The sequence below is a fragment of the Delphinus delphis genome, chromosome 3 (genome assembly GCF_949987515.2).
Source record: "Delphinus delphis chromosome 3, mDelDel1.2, whole genome shotgun sequence".
NCBI classification, from domain to species: domain Eukaryota; kingdom Metazoa; phylum Chordata; class Mammalia; order Artiodactyla; family Delphinidae; genus Delphinus; species Delphinus delphis.
This window is the reverse complement of record NC_082685.1, coordinates 113399282-113422297: the sequence shown is the minus strand read 5'-3', so window position 1 is coordinate 113422297 and position 23016 is coordinate 113399282. Positions and strand designations below refer to the sequence as shown.

Sequence of the window (23016 nt, the reverse complement as noted above, 5' to 3'; positions counted from 1 at the left end):
CACTTTTGTCTCCATTGTTATCGCTTGGCGCTTCTTAGCAGTACCAGCTACATCTCTGCTGCTTTCACCCTTGCCTCTGAACATCCTGGGCTTGATATAAAGATACTATAGTACTGTACTCTATACAGTACTGTATAGTAAAGTACACAAAAGCACAGCCACTTGTAGAGGATGCACTCACGTGACAATGTATGCCAGACACACGGAATAACTTACGTGATTGGACGTGCAAACACACGTTCGCATCTTTTGACAGTTCGCAACGTGAAGGTTCCTATGTAGGGCACTTACTGTAAAATTCTTATCACAGTTCTTGGCATAGAGTAAACACTAAATCAACCGTTTTTCATTAAAACGGTGCCTGGCACATGTATGTGGTGTAACTGGGTGATTCACCCTGAAACGGAGGTATGCTGTTTGCAGACATTGATGATGTGATAAGCAGCTGCTCATGGACGTCCCTTAGGCCACCCCTGGTGTGCAGGCCACACCTGAGAACTGCTGCTTCAAGGCAGGCCTGGCCTTCCAGCACAGATCCCAGGCCGCCATCTTCCTGGTGACCTTTGGAAGGAGCCCAGCTTTTTGCATTTTTCCATTTACCAGAAAGAGTAATAGTCGTAGATAACTCTCCCCCTGTGTACTCTGCCCACTGGCCAAACATCTTGCATATTTTCCAGGTATAGGTGGTAGAAACTTACTTTCCGGTTTAACATTTTATTTTGGGGCCATTGCAGATTCACATGGAGTCCTTGGTCTCTCGGTGTTATTTCTTAGGACTTCATGTGAATCTGCAATGGCCCCAAAATAAAATGTTAAGTCCTCCGATCCTGCCCTTCCCCGAGTCTTCCTCCAATGGCGACATCTACAAACATCTGGATTTAAACCAAAGTTTTGAATAAGAATTCCTAATTGCCCATTTTAATGCAAAAGCACTGAAAAATCTGCTTTACTTTAGTGAGACTACAAACTGTAAGACCTGATCTCTTCCATCAATGATCCAAAAATCAACTGGAGCCTCGATTTTCGGCTGAGGAACCCAGAGTCCCAAAGAGAACTTACAGACACACCAGCTTTGTTTTAACCTCAGAGTCAAAAACGGTTTTACGGGCTTTCCTGGTGGCGCAGTGGTTGGGAGTCTGCCTGCCGACGCAGGGGACACAGGTTCGTGCCCCGGTGCGGGAAGATCCCACATGCTGCGGAGCGGCTGGGCCCGTGAGCCATGGCCACTGAGCCTGCGCGTCCGGAGCCTATGCTCTGCAACGGGAGAGGCCACAACAGTGAGAGGCCTGCGTACCACAAAAAAAAAAAAAAAAAAAAAAAAAAATGGTTTTACAAGAAGTGGTCTTTTCCTCTTTTTCAAAACCAAAATGTTTAATTGTAAAAATTTTTTAAATGTCTTTTCATTACTCATGTGATTGGATTCCTTAGGGAGTTAGAAGTATCCGTTTTCCAGTCACAATCATGACTTTCAGGACACCCTGCCTGTTTTTTGTCATCGACGTGGCTCCCATACTAGGAAATTTTGGTGGGTGAGAGCCCCTTAAAGCCTGGGATGAGAAGATTTGTGCCTGGGAACGAAAGCAGGAAAGTCAAATACAGTCAATTTCTTTACTGTTTATTAGAAAAAACAATTGAGGAAGCTTCCCATTACTAACCAGCATGCTGTTTGTAGATGGTATGTTACAGGGGTCAGGCTCTGCTTTCACACTCACCAGTGTTTTCATTTAATGGTGTTTTTGCTGCCGTGGTGCCCAGGAAGCAGCTGATGTGCCGTGTCTGATTTAACCGTCCATTTATGAATGGTAGACCAGTTGGCTCTATTTGTTGTGTGAAATCTTTTAATTTTGCTTTTCATTTTTTAAGTAGGAGACATCTCTCCATCGCCAACATCATCTATCGTCATCCTCCCTTCTTCTCTCTTCTCCTGCCTCCCCCTTACCTTTCTGAGTGCTCCATCCTCAACCTCGTTTCTCACTGCCTTCCCATCTTACTCTCCATATGGATCCTCCCATCTCTCCCTTCCCCTGCCTCTCAGCTCTCCAAAACAGAAAGAAAAGGGAGAACAAACAGGAACATCGTTAAGACATTTGGCAAAAAAGCCTTGTAATCATATGTTTATTTTCATTTCATTTTGTCTTTTTCTAAAACACAGGCCTGAGCAGAGCCATGCTTCCATTTTGCCTACTGGCCATCCAGTGGTAACGATGCCCAATCCATTTACAAACAAACATCTTTTTGTCTCTATTGCTGGGTGTGTCTGTCATGTCTGGAAGAGCAGTTTAAATGTACGTTTGTAATAGCCGCTTACCAAGTATTTTACACTGGATGCAAAAGAAGAGAGTAGAAATGGCCATTCTATGAACCAGTATTTGGAATACTGCTACAGCACAAGGCTTGGGGAATTAATGACGGGGGAGAATGATTTTTTTCACCTTCATATCATTTCTGTGCAAGGTGGGCCTGATATTGGCTGACTTGGGCCACCAGAGCAGACAGTTCAGTGGACAAGTGAAAGAAGTCAGCCTGATTGAGCCAGGACCTAAGGGGCTGTCCATGAGAAAGGACCAAGTGATGGGTCCTGGGAGGCTCTGACTCTGGTATCCAAGGCAGCAGCTAACTGCAGTCAGATAAGGTGGCAGGCAGTGTGTGTGTGTTAGGGGGGTGGGTGTCTAGAGATGAAGAAGGTAGAGACAAAGCCTGGGGTTCTTACAGGGTGCGTTGGGAAGGGAGTGGCTTCCCTGTCCCTGCTGGCCTGGGGGTGGCTTCTGAAAGGGCACATCCCCACTGGACAAGTCACATGTTCTAATTCAGTGATTATCAAAAATCTCTGTCAAATCATTTGATGAACGCTTCCAATTTCCTACAGATATGACTACCATACTAGGGGAGAATACTCATTGTCAGTTTTGGGTGCCATGTGAGTCTCTGTTATCATTTACTGGAAGGAGATACAATGAAGGTAGAAAGGAAATGTATTTTATAAATATTTATAGGCATAACTCAGAGATATTGCTGGTTTGGTTCCAGACGGCCATGGTAAAGTGAATATTGCAATAAAGCAAGTCACACAAATTTTTTTGGTTTCCCAGTGCTGTAAAAGTTATGTTTATACTATACTGTAGTTGGTTAAGTGTGCAATAGCATTCTATCTAAAAAATAATAGACAATACCTTAATTAGAAAATGCTTTATTGCTAAAAAACGCTAAACATCACTTGAGCCTTCAGCAAGTCATAGTAGTAACATCAAAGATCACTGATCACAGATCACATGACAAATAAGGAAAAAGTTTGAAATATTACAAGAATTTCCAAAATGTGACAGAGAGACAAAGTGAGCAAATATTGTTGCAAAAATGGCGCTAATAGATTTGCTTGACCCTCGGCTGCCACAAACCTTCAACGTGCTGAAAATACAGTATCTGGGCTTCCCTGGTGGCGCAGTGGTTGAGAGTCCGCCTGCCGATGCAGGGGACAAGGGTTCGTGCCCCAGTCCGGGAGGATCCCACATGCCGCGGAGCGGCTGGGCCCGTGAGCCATGGCCGCTGAGCCTGCGCGTCCGGAGCCTGTGCTCCGCAACGGGAGAGGCCACAACAGCGAGAGGCCCGTGTACTGCGAAAAGAAAAAAAAAAAAGGAAATACAGTATCTGCAAAGCGCGATAAAGCAAAGCACAGTAAAATGAGGTGTACCCATATATGATTTGATAGCATTGTGTATAGGGATGCTTGCTTATTGTTTTGTTTGTTTTTTCATTGTGAGGGAATGAGGTCAGACAGGATTCTTTTATTATTCTGGGTTTGCCTTTGCAGCGTATGTATGTATCTGTGAGCAATATTACTTGTCTCCGTCAGGGTCTGTCTTTCTAGCACTTTCGAAATAAGTTGGATGTACTTATAAAAGTGTTAAGATATTCCGTTGTATTTTCAGGAGAATGCTTGTGCATTCTATGCAAACTTACCCAGGAGACAGAGATCCTTAAAAACAATAATAATAATAGTAAAAACCCTAAATACTCCAAGTTCTGATCTCACTTGAGCAGAGAACCAGCAAACTGAGTGCTCAAAAGAAAGGAAAAGTGAATTCTGTGTCTTAGTCTATGGGACCAGTGAAAAGAGACCAAGAATTAGATGGTGAAAAAGACATGGAAAAAAATTAAAAATATCTTCTGTGGTTTTTCTTCTCTTGCAGTTCCATTTTGAACCCAAAGTGGATGATGCTGTCAGGACTGAACCACTGACCAGAGTCTGTGAAAAAATTCCCATCTTCTCATTGGCCATCAGTTGAGGTAAGATGGAAGACTCCTATAAGGATAGGACTTCACTGATGAAGGGTGCCAAGGACATTGCCAGAGAGGTGAAGAAACAGACTGTAAAGAAGGTGAATCAAGCAGTGGACCGGGCCCAGGATGAATACACCCAGAGGTCCTACAGTCGGTTCCAAGACGAGGAAGAGGATGATGACTATTACCCACCGGGAGAAACCTATAATGGGGAGGCCAATGAAGATGAAGGCTCCAGTGAAGCAACTGAGGGTCACGATGAAGATGATGAAATCTACGAAGGGGAGTATCAGGGCATCCCCAACATGAACCAAGGGAAAGACAGCATTGTGGCAGTGGGGCAGCCCAAGGGCAATGAGTACAAGGACCGCCAGGAGCTGGAATCAGAGAGGAGAGCTGACGAGGAAGAACTAGCCCAGCAGTATGAGCTGATAATCCAAGAGTGTGGTCACGGCCGCTTCCAGTGGGCCCTTTTCTTTGTCCTGGGCATGGCCCTGATGGCAGATGGCGTGGAGGTGTTTGTCGTGGGCTTTGTTTTGCCCAGCGCTGAGACAGACCTGTGCATACCAGATTCGGGATCCGGATGGCTAGGTGAGTGCATCATGTCAGAGAGACACATTCTGAAACTGCTTTATTTGTTGAGGACAGTTAACAAATAGAATAAATACTTTTCGTATGGAGCCCTGCATTTTTTCCAACACTTGAAAAATTTTAAACATGCAAAGGAATCAAAAGAATGGTACAGTGATGCCCATATATATCCACCACCCAGATTCTCTAGTTAAGATTTACTGTATTTTCTTTATCACCTAGCCATCCATCTATCTGTCTATCTATCCATCAATCCCACTTTTATTTTTATGCATTTTGAAGTAAGTTAGAGCAATACATTTTAACTTACACTATTACAAATGTTGCATTAGTTTCTCCTTTATTAACTTCCAAAGCCATTATATGAAACTTATCTGACACTTTTCTAAATACAGAGGTTAATTCTATAAAACTCTGACTAATGTGATATCAAATTTCAAATTTATCTATAACATTATGGTTTAAATAATTTCGGGACTCTAACAATTTTTATTTTTTCTATAATCTATGTGTATGTTTGCTTGTTGGCTTTTTTCAGTTACCTTTACTTATAGAATTGTCTCTAGATGACTTTTTCCTTTTCCAAGTTTGTACCTTTTTGCCTACACTGGAAAAACTTCCTTTCCTCATAGGACTTAAAAATCGATTTCAAATCATATTAATATTTAAATTATATGTGTTAAAATAATATGATCTCTCTATAAAATATCTAGAGAGCAGGTTTGATTTTTGTTTTAAAGTTACCATGCACTCAAGGTTCATATTGTTACACAGCTGTAGTGAACATTCCCACTTGCCTATGGGAGTGAAAATAAGAAGGCCAAGAAACATGCGCACAGCAGACTATCCCCAAAGCTTAAGGTCCACGTCAAACACTTGGTACATTAAGTCATGAGGCCTTTCAAACCCCTTTTGCTCAGCTCACCTCAGAGAACATGTTTATGTGCATATTAAACCTTTATGTGTTTCAGAGTCTGTGAAAGAAAGAAAGAATACTTGGTGTCTCTGTTTCCAAGGGACTTTTTAAAACTAAAGTTTGAAAAACCAAAGCATACAAATCTTTTTGTAGTTTAGTAACTCTATTAAGTAATGTTACAATTATTGATGCTGAGAATTTTTCTGTGTAAAAAAAATTAAATGTCATCTACTTACCTGCTCTATGACAACATAAGAGAGAGAATCATGCATGAGACAGGATTTACATCTTGTTTCCCTTATATGATCCACTCCTAGCATTTGTTTCTTTTTTTATTTTTAAATATTCATTATAAAATTTTATTTTTAAAAAATTTTTATTGAAATATAGTTGATTTACAATGTGTTAGTTGCAGGTATACAGCGAAATGATTGTTATACCTATATATCTTTTTTAGATTCTTTTCCATTATAGGTTATTACAAAATATTGAGTATAGTTCCCTGTGCTATACATTAGGTCCTTGTTGTATATCTATTTTATATATAGTAGTGTATATATTTTCATCCCAAACTCCTAATTCATCCCTTCCCCCCCTTTCTCCTTTGGTGACAGTAAGTTTGTTTGCTATGTCTGTGAGTCTGTCTGTGAGTTTCTGTTTTGTAAATAAGTTCATCTGTATTAATTTTTTAGATTCTGCATATAAGTGATATCATGTGATACTTGTCTTTCTCTGTCTGACTCAGGCATTTGTTTCTTTAATTTCGTACCTGGAAGAGATGGATCCGTAGAAGCCAGGAGGGGTGAAGGGGAGGGAGTGGGGACGTATATTGATTGCATGGCTTTTGCTGTTAGATTCATTTGTGTGTTCAACTATCAAAATGCAAATCATGGTTCAGAGGAGGGTCCTTAGTTATTTGTCAGACTGATCATTTCAGCATATCTGTTTCATACGTAGCACTGTATTTTGTTTATTGTTTTTTCCTTGGTGAGCAAGTCTACCCACTGTAAGCCTCGGAGTCAAAATATTTATCATGATTTTGCTAATGGAATATATCAGCAGAATGTTTTAAGAAGACAGATAGTTAGAAATACATCTACACAAATATTCAATACTTGCAGGCTTAAATTTAGAGTAGCAAACTTTTCATGTTATGATCCTAGCTTTTGTATTGGAAGCATTTCAGAAAAATCTAAGCTGAGCTTGCCCTTTATCTTCTCTGTGCTGAATGGAAGTGCAGTATCACATGCGGGGCTCCTGTCAGTCTTTCCCATAAACCCATAAACCCTGATGGTGCTGCACACTCCCAGGTGGCATGCACAAGTGTAGATAATGCTGGGGAACAATAGGAGCGCAGATATTTTCATCTCTTCGTAAATGTTGCCTGCTTTAGTGAATTAAAAACCCAGGAATGTGTGGTTTCACTCCATGTTGGGAGTCCTCCACAGAAGCATTTTAATGGTCTCCTAACTGTGCCTTCCAGACTCGCATTTCAATTAATTTGCCGTTGTAATTTCACTTATAATTACATTCTAATGGAGTCTTTTTTAGACAAGCATGTAAATTGTTTTGCCGTTTTCATTTCATCGGATAATAGCTTTGTAATATAATTACCACACTAAGTCATAGCAGTGGGATCAAAATGCAAGAGAGGAAGATGCATGACCCATGTTTGGTAGCCTTGGGAGGAGATAAATTTGCAAAATAATTTCTCATTTGCCACTAAGCACTGTGTCATTTCCCTCAAGGAAAACTAGGAATGAAAAATGCTAACCAATTTATGTTTTAATTTTGGGGGAGATAGCTCCTCTCTTTGTGTTTGCGAGAAGATTGACTTCCAGGTAGTCAAGGGCATACCTTGTGTGCCTGTGTCTGTGCATATGGCCTGTGTGCATATGTAACATTGTTAATCGGGCTGGGAAGAGGTTAGAGCAAATATTTAATTAATTATCTAATGAGCTGTCCTTTGGGGGCATAAGTACCATCCCTTTAAGATGATCCATTTTCTATTGCCAAAGTCTGTTTACTGAGAATTTATTATGTGCAAGTCACAATGTTACCACAGGGGATAACAGGACAAAAAACAAAAACAAAAGAGGGTTTGTGTATCCAAGGAAGTCATTGTTCAGCACGGAGAAACGACAGATGTCTGCACACCGCCAGGACAAGGAAGCAAGTATCAATAACCAGAAGGGAAGTGTAAATAAAGAGACTTCAGGCTGGGAGCCCACGTAAGGGGTACAGACCTGACTAAGGCAGTGGAAGGAAGGTGTGGATTGGAGGGCTGGTCCAGGGGTCGAGTCAGCAAGGATCTGGTCATTGGTTAGTTTGGAAGGGGGAGGAAGAGGGCAGTTTCTGAAAGGAAGGCAATCCATCACGTTAGGTAATGCAGAGTATAGGTTTCAGCATGAGGGAGAAAGAAGAAAGGTTTAGTTTTAGGCTCATCACTTTGAGATTTGGGGGGGCGAGCAACCGAAGAAGAGCGCCCAGTGGGCCACTGCCCATTTGGGCTAAGGTGCCGAGCATTTTGAGGGCCATCTCATTTAAGATGAAACTGCCCACGACCTTAACCAGGGAGAGGGCGGCTTCCTGCCAGGTACTGCTTGTGGGACTGGTGGTGAGGAAAATGTCCCCAAGGAGGCTGTAAAGAAGCATCCAGGAGAGAGAGGAGGTCCGCAAGTTGCTGGAAGAAGGAAGGGGTGTGCGAGTCTTAGGTGCTGCCCAGTGTTGTAGTAAAGATTGAAACGGGCTCCTCAGGCCTGGCATGTTAAGAAGGTTTTGGCTGCTACTAATGGTTCTTCAAACAGGCACGGTGTGCCGGGCTAGGAAGTCTTTTTAAGGGAAGTGTCTGTGTATCGAGTGAAGTGACAGTACATCCTCCAGATTCCCAGCCCCTGTCACAGGGTCGCACAGGCATCAAGCATTCTCCCTTCCCAGTGCTGTGCCTCACAGCTGATGCAGTGCGAGTGAGCCCTCTCTGACCACATCTTAGTTCCTCTAAGAGTCGTTGAGCGGGGCAGGGTGGGTTCTAAGGAAAGCCCCAGGCAGGAAGGATGTGTGGCGGTATCAGCCCCAAGGCAGCTCTCGCCCATCAGAGCCCAGCAAGCACCTCGCTGGCTGCTCTTTCCTTGTGCTCTTCCTTCAGAGGGGGCTGTTTCCTCCTGAGACCCACCTAGTGAAGCAGGGAGCCTGATCACTATTGGTCTGCCTGCTTTCTGGATGGGGATCACAAAACTTAGTCATTTTCAGGAATTAAAACATGATCGTGGCCAAGTGTTGACTAGTACAAAATAGATGGAAAATAATATATCCTTAACCAAAGCATAGTGGGAACTAAGCCTGAACTCAATGATAACTAAACATCATCTAAGTGTTTCTTCTATCATTTATCAACTATAATGCCTAATTTCCACATGGCCCGGTGATTTTCAGGATGAGTTTTGGTAGTGTAGTTGGGACAAAGCCAGATTACTGTAGGATTAAAAAGTGAAAGGAGGGCTTCCCTGGTGGCACAGTGGTTGAGAGTCCGCCTGCCGATGCAGGGGACACGGGTTCATGCCCCGGTCCGGGAAGATCCCGCATGCCGCGGAGTGGCTGGGCCCGTGAGCCACGGCCGCTGAGCCTGCGCGTCCGGAGCCTGTGCTCCGCAGCGGGAGAGGCCACAACAGTGAGAAGCCCGCATACCGCAAAAAAAAAAAAAAAAAGTGAAAGGAGTTAAGCAAAATGGAAATAGCAAGGCCATTTCATTCGATAAGTATTAGTTGAGCACCAACTGTGAGCCAGATACCTGACAAGGTACATCAGGAGATATTCTGATGAGTATATTGTGATCTGTGTCATCCAGGAACTTTTTTTTCCAGTGGTATAAGTACCTTGTGAAGAGATCAATGTAAGTACATTATGTTTTTTCCATGACAGAGTTATTGAGCACAGTGCTCTAGAATCACAGAGGAATTCCTTTGGGAAGTGGTAAAAAATTAATCTAGGAAGTGATGTTTAAATAGCGTTTTGAGGGATAAATAAGAGTTTGCCAGGCAGAAAAGAGGGAGAATGGCATTCCAGGAAGATGTTAAAGTTGTCAAAGGATCTGAACTTTGTGGGGGATTGTGGGGAGTTCGCCATGACAGGCAGATCTTGTTGGGGCAGACAAGGTCAAGTTGTGGGGCAAATTGTGAAAGACCTTAATACCAAGACAAGGGGTTTGGGTTTTATTCTGTAGTATGCAAGATGGCATCATCAGACCTGTAGTTTAGAGAACCACCTCTGGCAGCAGTGTGGGAAGTGAATTAGATGGGAAAGAGTCTTATAAAGTCAAATGGACATGAAATCTAAGTCTCTGCTACTTACTTTACGTGTGATGATTTGCAAGTAATGGACATTTCTCTGTGCCTCACATCTGTACACCGGGAATAAGGATACTCAATTAGATTGGGAGGAGCAAATGAGAGAATGTGTGTATAGCTTTTAGCAAAGTACCTAATATGTAGAAAACCCTAATAAATGATAGTTGCTATAATAACTGTTAGAGGCGTGAAAGTCAGTTAGGAGGCTAACAAGAAAGTGCAGGCAAAAAATAGTAGACTCTTGAACTAAATCAGTTAACAGGGTAAGAATAGGGAAATGTTTCTAAAAGAGACATGGCAAGATTTGGTGAATGAGAAAGATGGTAAGTAGAGAATTGAGGATGACATCCAAGGGGTTGGGCTTGAGAGGCTGGGCGGGCATTGGTATGGGCAACTGAGATTGAAGACAGAGAAGACAGAGCACGTGGGGATACTGATGAGGTCCATTTGGAGGGTGTTGCTCTGATGGGTAGGAGAGTAGTCAGGACCAGAGGATAGACGAGGGAGTCTGAAGAGGGAGGCGAACCATGGAGAACACAGCTAAACAGAAGGTGGAAAATGGCCAAATGAAGGTACCTGTCAGTTTAGCAAGGTGTTGGAGAATCTTTTGGCCCCCAAATATCTGATAGCCAGAAATAAATTCACCTGCATGGGGACACTTTTAAATTTGATGTATATGTTCATTTAGACACTTTGGTTCTGTGTAGCCCTCTTTGGAGGTAGATGGAGTAGGGGAGGGGGTGGTGATGGGACCTGCATCACCAGAGCAGACTCAGATTCATCTCCTACTTCTGCAGTTTATGTGAATAAAGGATTCCATAGCCAAACAGCAACAACACAATGTTTAAAGGTATCTTCTGGAATATCAGTGACTTCAGCTGACACACTGGTATTACAGTAGGTTCAGTGTTTGATAAAGCAGTATTTATGGAGTGGTCATTATGTATGCGGCATGGCCCAAGGCCCTGTAAGGAAACTGAGATGAATAAGGCTTGGTTCCTGTTATCAGGGGAGATCATGGTATATTCCAGGTGTTGGTGCCTTAGTGATGGAGGCAAACCCTGTCGTCTTAAAGATGAGGGTAGGAGACCTAGGGAGTTCGGGTGACTTGCCTAGCCCGTGGCTAGGTATTAGCTGAGACAGACTATAGAACACACGCATATAGAACAACTCCTAATCCCACGCTCTTTTCCAGTTCGCTAATATTTTTATTTAAAATCCTCTTGATCGAGTTTGCTCCTGGAAGAATACAAGGCTCTCAATGATTGGCAAGACTGTGTCACTCTGGTATCTCAAGCAATGACCTAGAAATTCACTTTTTGTTTCTGGACTCCAGTGGTGTAATCACCTGATGAACGTACACATCTTTCTCCCTTTTCTAAAACCCTAATAGAAGATACCACCTGCTTTTTGTATTTATAGGAAGCACATAATGGCAGCAATCACAAGTGAGAGATTTGACTGCCTTGGAGAATTAACCTATACAATCAGCCCATAGTGCAAAGTCATCTTAAAGAGGCAGAGTAGCAGAAGTTAAAGAGAAGGAATGTAAGCCCCTTGGGACCAGGGGGTTTTGTGTGTTATTCACTATTGTATTCTCCCTGCCCAGATCAGTGCCTGGTACATGGTAGGATCTCAACAAATACTTGTTGAATGAATGAATGACAGTCTTTGAGATCATTAACACTTTAAGACCCCATTGAAGGTATAGACATATCTAAATTAAAATGTGTTGTTTTGAATGGGAATTCAACAGTAATGGAGGAACACAAAAGGGAAAGTCATAGATACAGATGTTGGCAATGCCCTTCTAAATGCTGCTTGGGGTTGGGGTCTCCTGACCAAAGGATTTAACCTGTCTGGTTTGAGGGCTACATGTATTCCTATCGTAGTGAAGGCTGCATTAGGCAGTGTTGGCCTAGAGTTCGTGAAGGTATGAATCCTGTAGCTAAGACCTCTTGTTCTAACTCTATGCTCCAAAGTAACATGAAGACTTCAAGTTTAGCTCTCTAGAATTTGCCCGTCAGGAATGTGCTTCCCAAAGGATGCCAGTCTTCTTGGCAATTCTGTGGTTTTTTGTTTTTACTAACTGGGCTTTTTCCATCAGTCTATGGTGAGGTTGACTATTGGGAGTCTGCTTCTGAGAGACAGATCTCTCCTTGGTGTGCTGCCATGTCCGGTTTCTGAACACGTAGAACCAAGGTCCAGACCAGGATTGGGAGGAAGTAGCTATCACCCTGGGAGGCCTACTTGGGTCATCACCTGGGTTTCCCAGAGAAATATCCCATCTGCCGTACATACTAGTTTTCCTTTAAAACATCTACAATAATGGCTAGATTTGATTGGCATATTGGGCAAAAGCAGAGCTAGACCAAGAACATTTAAAGCATTAAGAAGAGTATATTTGTATGTATGGAATTTTACTTGACCTTTTTTTTTCATTTTTGGAAGCTCTTGAAAGTTTTTTAAATATTTCTAAATAATTCTAGAATAAATACAGATTTTTGTGAGTTTATGATATATTTCTGGCTAGGAATGGAGCAGTGATTTTCACTTTACTCAATATTTTGCTATCAATCATTTCAAGGCAGACTCTTTGGCATTCCTTTATCTCCCATGGACAACTGTAGTGTTCATTCAACAAAAATTTTTTGAAAAAAAGAATTAAAATTAAAGAAGACTCAATAATTTATTGCCATTATATTCCTGGGTCTTATTTCCTTGGGTCTTTTACATCACCTGCTATGTGACAAGCACTGTTTTAAACTCTAGAGATATGATAGTAAATAAAACAGAAAAAAAAAGATCTCTGGTAAGCCTTTAAGCATGTCTTTTAACCTCTTTTTATAGTTTTTATTTGGATGGTGTGGAATTCCTTAGAACATACAGAATTCATTCTCTCTCTCTCTCTCTCTCTCTCTCTCTCTCTCTCTCTCTCTCTCTCTTTAGTTTTCATTTACCACTTATAGAAAGGGTAGTTTCCTTGAAGGCTGGGCTGGATGGATATGACTTGAACTCAAACCTAATTTCTTTCTCCATCCCTCCATATGGTCCCTTATTCCTTTAGCTATTAACAAAACAAGAACAAGTTTGCTGGGATTTCTAGCTGCTTTATATCTAGATGTCTGTATTTGTGGGGGGAAAAAAACTTCACGTTTCTGAGATCCCCTTTTTTAAGTCCCACTGACAGTGGTTTACCACTAGACTGCCAGCAAAGTGCAGTGACTTCCTCCCTGTGTACTTAGCATCTTTCCAGGTGTGTATCACCCCTGCCCAGTGCTGCCAGGGGACCAGCATATATCCAAGCTGGTAACAAAGAGTGATGCAGAGTTTTTCCTCTTTTAGCTTTATTCTAAGATTTTAATCGTTTGGCATCTAGGTGTGCTCTTAAAACCTGTAGCTTTGTACCCTAAAAGTGTACGCTGCAGGTTTCAGGATCAGCAGCTCTGCAGCCTGCCCAATCCCATTGTTCTCTACGTCTGCCTCTGTATCTTGGAGGGAGGTTTGATCTCTGTTGTGAGTGCGCCCTCTGGCTCTGTTTAGCCTCTTGCTGTCATAGTGATCCTAACTGGAATTAAAAACTTAATATTGACTCAGAGAGAACATCCTTCCACCAAAACTAACAAAACCTTATTTGGATTCATTATTGCAAATGGGAAAAGAAGACTCAATAATTCATTGCCATTATACTCCTGTGTCTTATTCCCTTGGGTCTTTCACATGCTTCTGGGAAAAGAGAGGTTTCTGACATCCGAATGGAGTCGGACTAAGTAACCTGAAAAGATTCCTCCATCCAAGGAGTCTACAGGAGAGGAGTGAACAGAAACTCTGTGTTGCATTCCTGAAACTCACCAATAAGTACGTTCTGGGACTGTGAAAGCGTGATAGTACATGCCCTCTGTCACCCGGTTGGTCCCAGGGGGATTTCCCACAATACAGCTTTGAACCTGAAGGCTGATTCTTGCATCCTGAGTCCCTATATCGCTATGTCCTAGATTATTCCTGGGTGAGGATTCTGATCCACTGGGAGTACTGGCTTTACATATCCTAATTCAGTCTGGCACTCACAGTGAAGACACTGGAGAACTTGGTGATGTGTCATCGGATTAGGGAATCTGTTAATTGTGGACTTTGGTTTCAATAAGGCAGTCAGAATTGTGAATCATCCAATAACTGGATCAAGCCAAATACAAATAATACAGACTGTAGGTTTGAATTCTAAACACCAAGATGCAACTGCACCTTTTCATGGGAAATCTAATGTCTCAATATTCTCACATAACAAGGGCTTTTATAGGACTTAAGTTTTCTGCAGAATGCTTCAGAGAGTAGGAAACGATTTGATTACATTCATCTTGAAGCATTAGTCTGATGAATTGCTGATGTACGTATTCCCAACCCACGTATTTGCAAACTGACATTCTTATCTTACACTTTGAAATTTCTTATTGGTCTTTAAGGTTGTGAGAGGAAGAGTAAAAGAGGTCCTTGGTTATTGTTCTTACCTTCAATTTCAAAACTAAGGTCTGTAATCAAATACAAAATGATCGGCAAACAATGACTTCTTCCAATTAAAAATTTTAAATGTAAGGAATTTGCTTAAAAATAAAATGTAATGTTCCTTAAATTATTTTCACATCTCTCTGTTAAAGATGGTGAAGATGATAAAGTTTATGAATACTTTACCACAATGAAAAAAAATGCAGTCTTCTTGTGCATATTAGGAATGAGCAAATATTTCTCGATATTGGAATATGCTTATTTCTACCATTAAATTTATTTTTTTACTCTCAAGACAGAGTCTGGAAAAAGAGAAGCTGACAGCTGAGAAAACTGTTGCAAATCCTAATGAAAGTACTTTCCATAGCCAGCTTAATTTGTGGGGCTGCCATGTACAGTTGTGCAGATTGTGACCTGCACAAAGACACCAGGCTGGTGATGAAGGGGCTGGAATCCAGCCCTCCTCTACTCACCAAGCCACTCACCCAGGCTGGGGCTCTTTCCACCTGCCTGGAGGAAGGGTTGACTTTCTAATTCTTCTACTCCAAAGAGGTTCCTTTTGTCATTCATCCACCCAGATGAGCACCTTTTCCCAGTCACACAGAGGTGCCTTTTGTGCCTGGAGGCTCTGTTACTTGGGGATCAACATTAGGTAGTGAGGAACCTCAGGAGATACAAAGGAGAAGGGAGATAAGAAACCATGGTCTTGACCCTCCAAGAACTTAGGGCAGATTCAGAATATTCAAAGGAGTAAAAATGATCAAGGGGAAAGTATAACTAAAGTGCAAATATAGGGACGTCCCTGGTGGCACAGTGGTTAAGAATTCACCTGCCAATGCAGGGGACATGGGTCTGAGCCCTGGCCTGGGAAGATCCCACATGCCACGGAGCAACTAAGCCTGTGCGCCACAACTACTGAGCCTGCACTCTAGAGCCCACGAGCCACCACTACTGAGCCCACGTGCTGCAAGTACGAAGCCCACGCGCCTAGAGCCCGTGCTCCGCAACAAGAGAAGCCACTGCTATGAGAAGCCCGCGCACCATAACAAAGAGTAGACCCACTCGTGGCAACTAGAGAAAACCTGTGTGCAACAACAAAAACCCAATGTAGTCAAAAATAATGAGTAAGTCAATAAGTAAATGAATGAATGAATGAATGAATGAAAAAAGAGAGAAGTCACCGCAATGAGAAGCCCACGCACCGCAACGAAGAGTAGCCCCCGCTCCCCACAACTAGAGAAAGCCCGCGAGCAGCAACGAAGACCCAACGCAGCCAAAAGAATAAATGAATAAATTTATTTTAAAAAATAAAAAAGTGCAAATATAACTCTATAGACGTTCACATAAGCAGTTACAGTTGTTGGATGTTAAGCACACTCAGATTAGTAGGACGTTTATTTTAGCACATCATGTGTCAAACTGTCAAACTAGCTTAAAATATTTGGGAAATGTTGAGAAATGAGGGACTGCCTTTTAATGCCTCAGAACGGTAGAGTTGGAGAGACTGGACCTAGCATGGACTTAGGGCTATGAAAAATGCTTCCATCAGGGGGCGTCAGTCCCACTCCTAACCAGGGAGCATGTGTGTATTGGTGGCCCAGAAGTTGCTGAGGTTTATTTTTTTGGAAAAAAAACAAACAGGAAACGACATTTACAACTTCCATCAATCATAGGTTTCCTTGTCTTAAGGTTCCTATTTCATTCATTCCAAAATCTGACACCAGGAGGTTTCTCTCAAAGGAATGGGGTGGAAACCCCTTCAACAGTGTGGTCGAGTCCCGTCCACCTGGGGCTTGCGTTTGGCTCAGCAGGACTGGGAGGTGCTTGGCTTCTGTGGAGTCACTGGCCTGCCCGCTGTGTTGAGCTGAGAGAGAGAGCATAGCCTCCTCTTTGCATCCTTTGGAGACAGGCTGGTGCTCCGGAGACTCTGGGTGGAGATCTGGGAAGCTCTGAGGCCCAGAGCCCCAGGACATGGGGGCTGGGGGCCGGGGGGATGGGGGGGAATTTCCAGATCTCATCTGATCATGATCATAGCTAGGTTTTCCTTCCAGCACTAACCTGTGTTTCTGGCATCTCAAGGGCAAGGAGCAGAGCAAAAATTAGGGGAGTGGGCATATCAAAGACGTGCCGCCCTTCAGCCCCCAAAGGAGGGTCCTTGCATGGAGGACAGGATGGGGTTCCCTTGGGCGTTGGGGAATCGAGCATGCAACGGGCTTCATGCTTTGCCCACTTTGTCTGCCTGTCTCAGGTTTGCGTTCACGCAGTCTCCTCTGGAAACTTTGCACCATTATCCTCAATAACTGACATCGATATAATTACCATTAAAAGAAAGAGAGAAGGCTCTGCTTTAGGACGGTGGACCTGCTAGTTATGCCACTGATGAGGGAGTTCTCGCCCACATGTAAGAGCCCCCCACCCTGCACTGTGGCCAGGCGGGGGCTTGGTAGAGTGGTCAGAGCCCATCTGTACCATCACGTCGGCCCAGCCACATCGTGGAAAGGGAGGGAAGGAGAGCAGCTTCTCTCCTGAGGCCCGGGGAAGCGCTCACAGAGAGCAGGACTGAGCCTCACCTCAGGCACTTTTGCAGGGCATCTCCATAGCACCGTCAGTTAGTGCCTGGGAGAGGAGTTCTGCTTAGGTACCTAGCATAGGCTCAAGCTCGCAGAGGGGAAGTTCAAGGGGCTGCTTAGCATTCAGTGTGCACTTGGTGAAGTTGGGAAAATGTGAAAGTTGGAACTGCTCTGCCTCGTGTGGTACGTTAATAAGGTGCTTTGAAGTAAGTGCTGGAGCACAGCTTTCTTCTAAGAGACAAAGATTTGTTGTTTTTCGGAGAAAAAGGCATTTGGGGAATATTTCTGTAGCGTTTGAATTACCAAAGATCAATACACAAAATAAATTATGTTCCCGATAGCTTTTGGTATTTAAATTTAGGTATTTACAATGTCCAAAGAGAAGAGAAAAAGTAGTTTTAAGTAAAATCATTACCAAGACTATCTTAGGCCTTGGGAGGGATTTGTGTGAAGCAAAGTGAGAATGAAATCTGTGTGCCCCCTTTTCTGCGAAAATGCTGACACCATGTGACATAACGGCACAGTTAATATGAACATAAGAGAGAATAATAAGAATAATAAGAATAATAAGAACATCAGAGAGAGGAGAGAACTGATGGTGAGAGGTCAAGTTTAAGCTCCCAAGCAAGATTTTAGCACGGGGTCCTTTTACCCTTCCCAACGACTACATAAAATCAAATCTACCCAAGGGAGCTCTCCTCCCCTCCTGGGAGATGTACCATTGTCAGGAGGGGGAGAGCAGGACATGGGCATATTTGGGAGAGGATTGGGGAGGGTGCTTTCACCTCCAGATTCAAGAATCTAATTTACCTCTGTAGCCTTCTGTTTAAACCTTCCTCCCAGCACTCAGGGACCATCCTTGGCTTCTGTAGGATCATTCAGGTTGGCATAGCAAAGATACTTCTACCACACGAAGAAATCTTCTCCTAGGAATTCAGGTGGACCATGAGAACACGTTGTGTTACATCCTCTGTGAGAAGCAAGGCTACTGTCTCTCCAGCCCGATGCTTCCTGACAGTGATCGAACTAATGTGTAAAGAAGATTCCACCTTAAGGTGGAGTCAGCATCTCCCCCTTGTTATGTTAAAGCAGGAAATGGATGGACAGGAGGAAGCTGCGTGGTGGTTAGTGATGTCCAAAATTGGAAGGAAGGATGATAAAGAAATTGGATGATAAGAAAAAATAAAACAAGAAAAACCACGTAAAAAGTAAGCCAAAAAAGAAATTTTAAGAAGAAAAAGAATTAAGTTCTGATACATGCCACAACATGGATGAACCTTGAAAACATGCTAGGTAAATAAGCCGGTCACAAAAGGACAAAAGATTGTGTGATTCCACTTATATGAATTATCTAGAATCGGCCAGTTCATAGAGACAGGAAGTAGATTGGAATTACCAGGTGCTACAAGGAGAGGGGAATGGGGAGATAACGGTTAATGGTTAGAGTTTCTGTTTGGAGTGACGAAAGAGTTTGGAAACAGGTGGTGGTGATGGCTGCATGGCATCGTGAATGTAGTTAATGCCACCGAGGTGTACACTTAAACATAGTTAAAATGGCAAATCGTATGTTATATAAATTTTAACACAATACAAAAAGGGAAAAAAAGAAAACAGGAGGAAAGAAGTCATTTGGAGGTGTGCCCAGTCATCCTCAGAGATAGATGGAGTTCACCTGTCTCCTGTGTTTGAGGAGATGCTGGAACTGGCCGTGAGTCCTATACAGATAAAAATGCAGTAACAGGCAATAACAGCCCTGGCGGTCCAGTGGCTAAGACTTCGCCTTCCAATGCAGGGAGTGCCGGTTCGATCCCTGGTCGGGGAGCTAAGATCCCACATGCCTCGCAGCCGAAAAACGTAAAAAGGAAGCAATATTGTAACAAATTCAATAAAGACTTTTAAAAAAAATGCAATAACAGAACAGCTTTTCCTGCCATGATTCTTGCAGCTTCACAGGAATCAGGGCCTGATGGGCCCCCCATTCTTTGTCAGTAGCAGCTGTGCCCTGTAGCTTTTTTCCTGAGGGATTCCTGAGAAATTCTGGCATGGAGTTGGCTGTAATGGCCTCTCATGTAAGAATATTCTGGGCTGCTGAATTTCTGTTGAGCCTCCTGGGAAATACTTAAGAATGTAGGGAGGGATTTGGGGTGGGTCAACTAGGCTACTTAAAACTCAGAAACAAACAAAACCTAAAACATTCTGGGGGCAATTTTTAGTTCACCTGGAGTCAGATACATAATCATTAGATTAAAAAGTGTCGCTTCACTTATGTAACTTTTTTGAGAAGTGAGGTGTTTATTTTTGGTAAATAAAATAGCTTACCTCTTCTGGACATTCCAAATACCTGGTACAAAGCTTACCTCTTCAAAAATCAAAGCGCTTTGTGTTTACACCTGTTTTTTAAAATGGAAATCAAAGTGTTTTACATGATATCTAAATTTATCATATATCATTTAAATGCTTCCTGATGATACAGGATGTTCGTTTTTATTCTTTATACTTTGTTTTTTATTTACCCCCTTCTGTTACCCTGTCACTGTTGCCATTTTATCTGTCTTTAATTCATCTCCTGATGTTTCTGTGCTGTGGATTAGGAAGCTAGATAGCGAGGTTATTAAGAATTATGTGTTAGTTGGCCATAAAAAAGAATGAAGTAATGCCATGTGCAGCAATATGGATGGACCTGGAGAGTATCATATTCAGTGAAGTAAGTCAGAGAGAGAAAGACAAATATCATGTGATATCACTCATATGTGGAATCTAAAAAAAAAGATACAAATTATTTACAAAACAGAAATAGACTCACAGACATGGAAAACAAATTTATGGATACCAAAGGGGTTAGGGTGGCCAGGAGAGAGATAAATTAGGAATTTGGGATTAACAGATACAAACTACTATATATAAAATAGCTAAATGACAAGGACCAACTATATAGCACAGGGAACTATATTCAATATCTTGTAATAACCTATAATGGAAAAAGTCTGGAAAAGAATATATATATATATATATATATATATATATATATATATATATATATATATATGTATAACCGAATCACTTTGCTATACACTTGAAACTAACACAACATTGTAAGTTAACTATACTTCAATTAAGAAAAAGAATTATGGGAAATAAGAGCAAATAGACTGTGATTGGGAGAATTGATTGATTTTACAACTGAGCTTTGCACCAGGTATTTGGAACGTCCAGAAACCAAATTCTGGGTTCTGACAGAGTAGGCATTGGAAGGACATTGGAAATTTGGCTTTTGTTGGGTTACTAGATATCTTTTCTCTCCAATTGCAAATAGCTCTCTGTAAATAAGGCTAGGGCTCAGCTGTGCACCAGCTATTCCTTCAAAAAGAAGAGTCAAGCAGCTGGTTTAAATTATTTTTATGGGTCAGGGCAGGGTATAAATAAATAATTTAAGAGTTTAGAATGAATACAAAATAAATTTAAGATTTTGGAATTCTTAACTTCTGTATTCTTCATGACATGATCACTAGCTATGACTACGATCCTCTGGTCTCCCTTCCTAAAGGGTCTTTGGGATGGAGATTCTTGTCCCTGTAGCCCACTTGCCTTGTCTTCTGATCATTCCTAGCAGTAGGGGGTGGAGGGCTTGGGTCACATCATGTCCCTGCTCAAAAATGTTAAGTATAGATTGATTTAAACTCCTTAGAATGGCATTCAAGCTCTCCACAGTCTGGGCCTAATCTATTTTTCCAGTCGTATCTACCACCAACTCCCCTGCCCCAGATATTCCGAAGTCAAGTGTAGTTAGGGATACCGAATGGCCAGTTAAATTTGAAGTTGAGATAAATAACAAAGAAATCATATTTTAATATAAGTATGTCTCATGCAATATTTGGTATATACTTACGTATATAAATTATTTGCTTACCTGAAATTCAAATTTAACTGGGCATCATGTGGCTTTATTTGCTAAATCTGGCAACCCTACCTGTAGTGGTGATGACAGGAGGGCTTAGAGTTTGTTCTTTGCCTTCTGTGTGTCAGGCCTCATCTACGTCACATTAATTTCATTATCTCATTTAACCAAAATTATATCTGATCCCAGACTTTCTGCATCAGTGCTATGGGATGACCCTTGGAAACTGTATATGTTGTATAAGCACTACAAGTAATTCTTACTCAAAGGGAAGTTTCAGAAACACTGTGATTTTGACCAGTGCTTCTCAGACATAAAAGTGCAGACAAGTCACCGGAGGAGACAGGTGTTGATAGAGCAGACCTGGAGTGGGGTCTGAGATCCTTTTATGCTAACAAGCTCCCAGGTGATGCTGGCACTGCTAGTTTCAAACCCCTCACTGAGCAGCCCTGTCTTAGGCCCCCCAGCCAAGAAGCAGCAGCATCCCTAACAGTTATGATAGAAAGGTTCTAAATGATACTATGATTTCAAACAATGGAAGGGGTCCATGTAAATGGGACTGATTTCCTTATTCATTAATATACAGTAACATCCATAGACAAGGGAGCATTACGTGCCATTTTTGAGGAAGGATTTTTTTTTTTTTTCCCAAAGACTAAATGTCTTATCGAAAGCTGAAGGAGGCGCAGTTGTTTTTTCCTCCACAGAAAGAGGTATTTGGCTTCTTTAGGCTGGTCCTTCTCCTACACAGTGGGGGGCGTCACAGTCCCTAACCACATTTACAGCTCTGCATCCCAGAATGGACCCCAGATGTGCAGGACACAGTGTGACTCTGCTTTGTAGAAATAGTTTCTCAGTGCCAGAGTCACGGTGATAAAACTATAATGTGACTGCAGGGTTTTTTCCCCTCCTATCTACATGAAATTTAATGGCTTTTCTGAGAGTAGCTTAGTTGTCTCAGCAGAATCTAGTTAAGTCAGAAATATTAAAAATACTACTGTGTCAGAAGAACTGATTGAAAGCTAAAAGAGTTAGCCAAACTGCTAACAGGGACAAAAGGAAATCCTGCTGTGGGAATCAATTCATCCATAAACATATACACCGGAGTAGAGGCAGATTATATATGTGACGTGGTTGGCTTCTCAGAACCCTGTATCTATTTATTTAATTATTTATTATTCCAATCAATAGATTAGAGATGCCTTTGTGGAATGCCACCTTTCAAAGCTTAGCAGTTCTCACCCAGAAAGAAGACTAGCAAGGACTTATCCATTCATTCATCAGATTCTCACTGAGTCTAAAGACACCGCACTGTGCTCTGCATCATGGCAAATACAAAGCTCAACCAGACAAAACCCAGGGCACAAGACACTTGTCACCAAAATGATACGGGGACCAGAGGACGGAGAGATGAATTCTGTTTGAGGGAGGCATGGATTGGAAAAGGTCTTCAGGAGACTGTGGTATTGGAGCCAGGCTTGGACTTGTGGGTAGAATTTGGGCTTGCAGAGATGCAGGTGGAGAAAGGCTGTTTCTGGGAGAGAGAATAGGCTGAGCAAAGGCACAAAGGCGAGGAGATCTTAGACCGAGTATTGGGAGTCAAATGTTGTTCAGTTTTGTTGAAGTGGAACATGCACAGAGGCGAGCAATTGGAAAGGTGGCTGGGGACCTACCTGTTCATGAAGAGGTTTCCGGGAGTTTCTTCTGGTGCAGGTGGGGAGCAGTAGATGTGTTAGCAGAAAAGTGATCTGGTGCGAGCTCTCCCTTAGGAGACTGGGCGTTGGGACTGGATTGGAGAGGAGCGGCTAAGATGCATTTGAACTGTCCAGACAATAGGTGTCAAGGGCCTGACTGTGGGTGATGGCAGAGGGACTAGAGGGGAGAGGCTGTTTCCCAGAGAATTCTGGAACCTTCACAACCGAC

The 23016-nt window shown here is 42.3% G+C and overlaps 1 protein-coding gene across 1 annotated transcript in view; it reads left to right on the top strand.

Moving 5' to 3' along the window:
* Positions 1–4289: 4289 nt before the first annotated feature.
* Positions 4290–23016, top strand: part of SV2C (synaptic vesicle glycoprotein 2C) — a 179802-nt gene continuing 161075 nt past the window's right edge. The window contains exon 1 of the mRNA XM_060007006.1: positions 4290–4869. Coding sequence (XP_059862989.1) covers positions 4290–4869 — 580 coding nt within the window. The remainder of the gene's footprint in view (positions 4870–23016) is intronic.